General features: G+C 44.1%; 1 protein-coding gene across 2 annotated transcripts in view; it reads left to right on the top strand.

Moving 5' to 3' along the window:
* Positions 1-4,833: 4,833 nt before the first annotated feature.
* Positions 4,834-8,441, top strand: part of PDCD6IP (programmed cell death 6 interacting protein) — a 63,640-nt gene continuing 60,032 nt past the window's right edge. For both annotated transcript variants that reach the window (XM_028479670.2, XM_024116532.3), the window contains exon 1: positions 4,834-5,169. In XM_028479670.2, the coding sequence (XP_028335471.1) occupies positions 4,961-5,169 (209 nt within the window). In that variant the 5' untranslated portion in view covers positions 4,834-4,960. The remainder of the gene's footprint in view (positions 5,170-8,441) is intronic.

Here is an 8,441-nt window from a genome sequence, read left to right as displayed (position 1 = left end):
GATGGGAATAAAACACAGACCTACTAGAGCATGGACTTGAGGATATGGGGAGGGGGAAGGGTAAGCTGTGACAAAGTGAGATAGTGGCATGGACATATATACACTACCGAACGTAAAATAGATAGCTAGTGGTAAGCAGCCGCATAGCACAGGGAGATCAGCTCGGTGCTTTGTGACCACCTAGAGGGGTGGGATAGGGAGGGTGGGAGGGAGGGAGACGCAAGAGGGAAGAGATATGGGAACATATGTATATGTGTAACTGATTCACTTTGTTGTAAAGCAGAAACTAACACACCATTGTAAAGCAATTATACTCCAATAAAGATGTTAAAAAAAAAGCTTAATAGTTTCCCTATTTCTCTTAAAAAAATTTGAGGCCATGTGGACCTCAAAATTTACACACCCATAAGGGGAAAATGGGTAATCTTCTCTTCTTGCATTTTAAATTTTTTAGAAATATGCAAATAGATTAAGGAGACAAATAGTTCTCAAGCATTTTATATGTTGCAAAAAACTGAGTGCCCTGCCCCACACCATTCCCCTTTCCATTCCATACACATGATGTGTTTCCCAGGTGACATGTGGCAGTGGAATCTTAGTTCCCTGACCAGAGATCGAACCCTTCGCCCCCTGCAGTGGAAGCACTGGACCGCCAGGGAAGTCCTCTCCATCCTTAACGTTATCGATTTCAGCAAGTCTATTTGAACTCTTCTACTCCATGCCTCCTTTCCTGTAGGTCCTCCCCCATGACCCCCCAACACCCTTAAGTTTACCCCGAGAGAGTGAAGTAGGGGAGTGAAGACACCTCATTTACCTTTTGCCTTTCACTTTCTCTCTCTTAGACTCTTCCTCTTAGCACCCAAAAGGGCTTTCTCTTTCTTGCATTGCAGGGACTTTCCTTACATCAAATCCTTGTACTATTTACCCTCTCATTTACTGTAAAAACTCTTTGTTACAGTCTTCTGGGCTTGGCTTTGATAAACTTCTTTTCTCCTCAACAAGGCTTCGCTCCTCCCCAAAATCACAAGTGCTTACTTTCAGGCTACTGTCTCAACATGGACTTGAAAAGCTCTATTTTGAAACTCAAAGCTGTTTTCAGCAGGGTTCTGTCCATCCAGAGAGGTTTATTTCCATTGGTTCAATCAGTGGGGGTAATGATGGGCTCACCGGAACCAGGGATTATCAGGCAGGAAAAAATCTATTGATTTAATATTCCCCAAAACGTTACACTGCGGACACACTCTAAGAACACATTTTATGAAGTTTCATTACACAGATGGAAAATCAATGTTACCATAAGTGAGTTTGGAAACAGTGAAATGTATCTTTGGAAAGCATCACTAGGGCTCCCTAACATCCAGTTCTCCCTTCCCTCCTGGGCATACAGAAGACCACCCTTCCTGATCCCATTCCAGTCTGATGGAGCCATGTGAGAAGTTCTAGACAGTGAAAAGTAATGAAAGTGAGAGGGCAGAGGCAGTGAACAGTTGCTATGTGATGCTACAGATTCCCTCTCCCCATTTGAAATTGGAGTCTCATGTTAAGACAGTTAAGCTACAAGATCAAACTTGTCTGAATGACTGAGACACTGCTTGGAGGACAGCGACTCTGGACAGTTGCTTGTCCCACAGAAGACTTTGCATGTGCAAGGAACAAATGTTTATTATGTTAAGATGCTGAGATTTTGAAATTGTTTATTATCATAACATGAGCTAGCCTACCCTTATATACCCTCCTTCTTTGGCCACTGGCCTAATGCCTATTTAATGAGGGTACCCGCTATTGAGGGGAAAACTGTGTTATTTTGATAGTAGAAACCTTTTTATTTTTTTGCAAGCAGTGAAACTCATTGACTCATTCAAAAATATTTACTGAGTTGCCTACTAAGTGCCAAGTGCTAGAGACTTAACAGTATACAAAATAAACACAACTTTTGTCCTAAAGGAGTTTACATTCTAGTGAGAAAGTCAGAAAAAAAATTAATCAAGTAACAAAAAACTTGCTAGTTAGGATAAGTGTTATGAAGCAAATAAACAATGACTGAGTTATTAACAGGGGGGAATCTACTTTAGACGGTGTTATGGGGAGGAGACATTTCTTCTGAGATATGAAGAAAGGGGTAAAGTATTTCAGGTCATATGAGGAAAGAAAGATCTTAGTGAGAGTTTGAGAAACTGAAACAAGACCAACATGATTGGGCAGTAATACATGAGGAACAAGTGGCAAAACATAAAGTTTGAGAGACATGCAGAGACAGATCATGTTTCATCAGATAAGATCACCTTAATCTTTCCTTGATCAATGCCACACTTAACCACATCCAAGTTCATTTCCTTTTTCCCTCCATCTGCCTCAACAAATGACACATCCCTCATCTTTCTGACAGTTAATCCCTTCTCTTTTACCCTCCCTACTCTGGTTACCCTTTCCTCTCCTCTTTTCATGCACTTGGCTCCTTTGGTTATCCTCAGCTCTTCTGAATCTTCATTCTCTCCCCAGTGGATCAGTCCTGTCAGCCAACCTACAAAATACTATCTTCTGTCTTAAAAAAACACATAATCTGATATTATATTTCCTGACAGCTTTTGATCTATTTCTATTTCTTTGTGTTCCTTTCTAGGCCCAGAGGCTTAAAATTAATTTGTATGCTGACTGTTGATTCCCAAACAAGATCTCTTCTTGAAGCTCTAATTTCATATACCCAATTATCAATTTAATGACTCCACTTGAATGCTTGGTATAAACACTTCCTATCCTCTGGGCCCATCAGTGGATTATCCATCAGTTTTTTTGTTTGTTTTTTGCGGTACGCGGGTCTCTCACTGTTGTGGCCTCTCTCGTTGTGGAGCACAGGCTCCGGACACGCAGGCTCAGCGGCCATGGCTCACGCGCCTAGCCGCTCCGCGGCATGTGGGATCTTCCCGGACCGGGGCACGAATCCGTGTCCCCTGCATCGGCAGGCGGACTCTTAACCACTGCGCCACCAGGGAAGCCCATTTTTATTTTTTATTTATTTATTTTAAAAAAATATATCAGTAAATGATTCCACTGACAGCTCAGATGTTCAGGCCCCACATCTGGGAGTCTGGCTTACTACTGCTAATGCTAGCTTTCATGATCCCTTGCCTGGATTTCTGAAATGGTTTCATGATTTGGCTCCGTGCTTCTACCTTGCCTTCCTCTAATACATTCTCTACATATCACCCAGAGTGGCTAGTTTATTTATTTTAACCTGGAACACTTTAACTAAAATAAACTTTTAAAAATTTAAAAAACTGTGGCCAAATAAACTTTTGTAACAAAAGTAGTATATATTCTGTAAAAAATCACACAAAAAAGATAGGCAACAAATAAAGAAAATAATACATTTCCACTTCCAAAGATTACAACTGCTAATTCCTTAGGGTATAATCCTTCTAGACCTTTTTTCATAGTACATAAATACACATATGTGCATTTTATAACCAAAATGAGATACTGTAACATACATACTCTTTTGTGACTTCCTCTTTTCAGTTAATGATCTCCACCTTTCCATGGCAATACACTTTCATCTCATATTCAGTCCATCTATGTTCAAATTTCTTCAATTGTCCTGAAAATGCATTTCATAGCCAGTCTGTTCAAATCAGGATTCAACCCAGATTCTATGTCCCTCAAATTTCTTTTACAGAGCAGTGGCTTGTTTCATAACTATAATTTTTTAAAGAGATGGGATCAGTTGTTCTGCCTAATGTTCCACCTTCTGGGTTTGTTTGGTTACTTTTCATGGTATCATTTAGTTTGCTCTTCTATCCCCTGTATTTCTTTATAAATCGTGTGTTAGATGCAAAGAACTGACAGATTCAAGTTAAATATTTTTGCCTGGAATAGATCATAGATGACGATATTGTACACTTCATATGACATCCCATCAGATTGATGCACAGGGTGGCCTTTTAAAAATGTATTTATAAATTGTATCATGTCACCATTGCTTAAATGCCATTTATAGCTTCCTTTCCATTTATTCTACAATACAAATTCTTTAACTTGGCTTACAAAGTTCTGAACGATTTGATGCCTGTTTACTCTTCCAACTTTAATTCATCCCATTCTCTACTTGTTTATTAAGTTTTTGCCACACTGTTTGCTTCCACTCCCTGAACATGGGAAGTGCTTGCCTCCTAGGGCCGTTGCCCCTTGGTCTGGGAGGCTCTCCCCAGCCACTACTCTGCCGGCCACTCTTCCCTTCTCCTAATGTCAAGCATCTTCTTAAACTGCAGGTCTTTTAAAGTTCACCTCCTCAGAAAAGACTTCTCTAATTATTTAATAATTATTATTGTTTAAACTAGGTTCTTTCGCGGTACCCTCATACCCTACATGCCAAGCACCCTGCTTTTTGCACCAAGATACTTTCTTGGTCCACCTTAATATCTGTCCTTACCTGACATTAAGCTGCACAATAGCCAGGACCTTGCCTACTCGGCTCACTGTGCACATAGTATTCATACACAGCAGCCCGCTGAATGAATTACCATAGGTCACAATAACCCTGAGGCTGCCAGGTCTTGGACAGGTGGCTGCAAACTCGCGCATGTGGCAGTAACTGAAGTACTTCCCCGGGAAATTGTTAGAGCAGAGGAAGAGTTATCTTTACGTGAAAGCACTGTGCCCACCTGCTGAGGAAGTACGGAGGAATGAGAAAATTCCGCCTGTGGAGAAAGCCGGCGCCGTAAGACTGGGCGTAGGCAGAGTGGGGGCCCAGGTGAGCAGCGCCGGCGCCCGGTCTCTCTCACGTGACCGGAGGCGGCGCGCCGACTGCGCCTGCGCGAGAGCTCCCGGAAGTGGCCGGACCCGAAGCGCAGGCCGAGCGGACCTCTGTCAGTCCGTCAGTCCGCCCGTCCGGTACCCCGCGCGCTTCGGCCTTCATCGCCGTCCCGCGGTCCCTTTGGCCCGAAGGGCGGCCGAGGCGTTCGCCATGGCGACGTTCGTCTCAGTGCAGCTGAAGAAGACCTCGGAGGTGGACCTGGCCAAGCCGCTGGTGAAGTTCATCCAGCAGACGTACCCGAGCGGCGGGGAGGAGCAGGCCCAGTACTGCCGCGCGGCGGAGGAGCTCAGCAAGCTGCGCCGCGCCGCGCTCGGCCGCCCGCTGGACAAGCACGAGGGCGCGCTCGAGACGCTGCTGAGGTGGGCCTGGCTGGGGCCGGGCGGGGGGAGGCCGTCGGCGGCCTGCCGCTCCCCTTGCTTCCTCCGCTCTTCCTGTCTCCCTCCTTCACACCCACGGCCCGGGCCGGCAGCCCTGCCCCTGCTGGCCGGCAGCCCTGCCCCTGCTGGCCGGGCGGGTAGGTGTGGTCTGCATTCCTTCCTGCTGAGCAGGAGCTGCCTTGAAGGCCCCGGGGACCCGACCCGCCCGCTTCCCCTAGCTGCCCGCCCTAGCCCTTGGTCCACCGAGGCTCGGTCGGTCGGCCACCTGGGAGGAACGGTCTGCCATGTACTGATCTCTCTTGCCACATTTACCTAGAACTGGTTTTCTTCACTTTTTGGTGGGGGGAGGGGGTCTCTGAGACTCCTCCCTTCCCCCGTTTTTGCATCACTGCAAAACTTTCTTGGCCAGGTTCGGATTTCGTAATCGTAGTTGCTTGAGGGAAGTGGCAGAATTGGAACACTGGAACCCATGTTTATTACTTACTACACTGTCCACTTCGGAATGAGCCATCTTCCTAGGTTCATCGTAACCGAACGACAAATGGATAATTCCATAGGTTAGGAGCTGCCATTATTTGAAATTAAACTTGAGTGACATTAACGTTCAAGATAGGTTGCTTTTAATCAGTTTGTTCACAAACAGGTATGCAGATATTGGAGTAAATTTGTTATCTTAGCAGATGTTTATTGAGCTCAGGCTGTATTTAAGGAGAGTTCCTTTTGTAGTTCCTTCTAGTTAGGATGGCAGAACATTTTTATAGCACTTTATAGTTAAAAAAATTTCTTTCGCCCATCTTGTTAATGATCTGATTTCCTGTGCGTAGCATATTCTCTTTGTTTCACAGGAAAAACACAGCTGTATTAGGATGCAGGTAGGAGCAGCTCAGGTCAAACTAGCTTAGTAACTGCAAAGTCAAGGAATATTGCTTCCTTATCTTTAGGCATTCCAGGAGATCATTCTGCCTCCATGATGATTACCTCTTAGGAGAGCTTTGTTTCTCTATTGGGAGAGATGGCCACTGGCTCTCCTGTAATTACAGTGGTCTTAACACTCAGGATCTTAGGTAAGAGTGCTTTTCTCCTACACCCTGGCGAAAGTCCATGGAGGCCTCTGATTGTGTTGGCTTGTGCCCATGTATGATGGTGGGAAATGACCTACTTTAATTGCCCTTGTCTGAGTCATTCTGCTGGTTTAATTTCTCCATGCAGCATGGATTAAAGTAATATTAGTATGGACTGGGGAAGAGCTGGTTCTCCAGAAGGAGGATACTGAATAGATTTCTTAGATGATGACCCCTTGGTGTCAGTTTTAAAGGTTAGACTGTTGGGTTGCAAAGATCACTAGCTTGATACTTAGTATAAGCTTTTTAAAAAGTTAGGGCTTCCCTGGTGGTGCAGTGGTTAAGAATCCGCCTGCCAGTGCAGGGGATACGGGTTCGTGCCCTGGTCCGGGAAGATCCCACATGCCGTGAAGCGGCTGGGCCTGTGAGCCATGGCCGCTGAGCCTGCGTCCGGAGCCTGTGCTCGGCAGCGGGAGAGGCCACAACAGTGAGAGGCCCGCATACAGCAAAAAAAAAAAAAAAATTATGATTTTACTCCGTGTGAAAAGTTGGTGGATGGGTAGTTCTGGTAGCCTAGGGATGGTGTAGTAGTTCTGTGAAGTTCATCAGGCTCAGGCTCTGGCTCCTCCAGTGATCTGCTCTGTGAAACCTAGAGTCCTTGCTCTCAGGTCCAGATAGCAGTCATACCCAAGTTTTAGGAGGATGGAGGGAGGGAGAAAGGAGGCAGAGGGCTCAGCCTCCAGGATGTTTCCTGGAAACTGCCCCGGAATACCCTGCTCATATGTTATTGGCCATTATGTGTGTCCACATCTAATAGAAGGGTAGGATAGGTAAAGGAATTTTTTTTTTTTTAAGTTTTATCAGAGTATAGTCACTTTACAGCCTTGTGTTAGTTTCTACTGTACAGCAAAGTGGATCAGCTATACGTATACATATAGCCCCTCTTTTTTGGATTTCCTTCCCATTTAGGTCACCGCAGAGCATTGAGTAGAGTTCCCTGTGCTATACAGTAGGTTCTCATTAGTTACCTATTTTATACATAGTATCAATAGTGTATATATGTCAGTCCCCGTCTCCCAATTCATCCCCCTCCCCGTATCCATATATTTGTTCTCTATGTCTGTGTCTCTGTTTCTGCTTTGCAAATAAGATCATCTATACCATTTTTTTTAGATTGCACGTATATGCGTTAATATACAATATTTGTTTTTCTCTTTCCGACTTACTTTACTCTGTATGACTATCTCTAGGTCCATCCATGTCTCTACAAATGACCCAGTTTCGTTCCTTTTTATGGCTGAGTAGTATTCCATTGTGTGTGTGTGTATATATATATATATATATATATATTTACACATACATATATATATAACCACATCTTCTTTATCCATTCCTCTGTTGATGGTTATTTAGGTTGCTTCCATGTCCTGGTTATTGTAAATAGTGCTGCAGTGAACATTGGGGGTGCATGTGTCTTTTTTTTTTTTTTAAATAAATTTATTTATTTTATTTTTCGCTGTGTTGGGTCTTTGTTGCTGTCCCCGGGCTTTCTCTAGTTGCGGGAAGCAGGGCTACTCTTCGTTGCAGTGCGTGGCCTTCTCATTGCGGTGGCTTCTCTTGTTGCAGAGCATGGGCTCTAGGCGCATAGATTGCACGTATATGCGTTAATATACAATATTTGTTTTTCTCTTTCCGACTTACTTTACTCTGTATGACTATCTCTAGGTCCATCCATGTCTCTACAAATGACCCAGTTTCTTTCCTTTTTATGGCTGAGTAGTATTCCATTGTGTGTGTGTGTATATATATATATATATATATATATTTACACATACATATATATATAACCACATCTTCTTTATCCATTCCTCTGTTGATGGTTATTTAGGTTGCTTCCATGTCCTGGTTATTGTAAATAGTGCTGCAGTGAACATTGGGGGTGCATGTGTCTTTTTTTTTTTTTTTTAATAAATTTATTTATTTTATTTTTCGCTGTGTTGGGTCTTTGTTGCTGTCCCCGGGCTTTCTCTAGTTGCGGGAAGCAGGGCTACTCTTCGTTGCAGTGCGTGGCCTTCTCATTGCGGTGGCTTCTCTTGTTGCAGAGCATGGGCTCTAGGCGCACGGGCCCAGTAGTTGGGGCACGCAGGCTTCAGTAGTTGTGGCTTGTGGGCTCTAGAGCATAGGCTCAGTAGT

This window comes from Physeter macrocephalus, chromosome 18 (assembly GCF_002837175.3).
Source record: "Physeter macrocephalus isolate SW-GA chromosome 18, ASM283717v5, whole genome shotgun sequence".
Lineage (NCBI taxonomy): Eukaryota > Metazoa > Chordata > Mammalia > Artiodactyla > Physeteridae > Physeter > Physeter macrocephalus.
The sequence above is the reverse complement of the archived record's forward strand: the minus strand, read 5'-3'. Positions and strand labels throughout refer to the sequence as shown.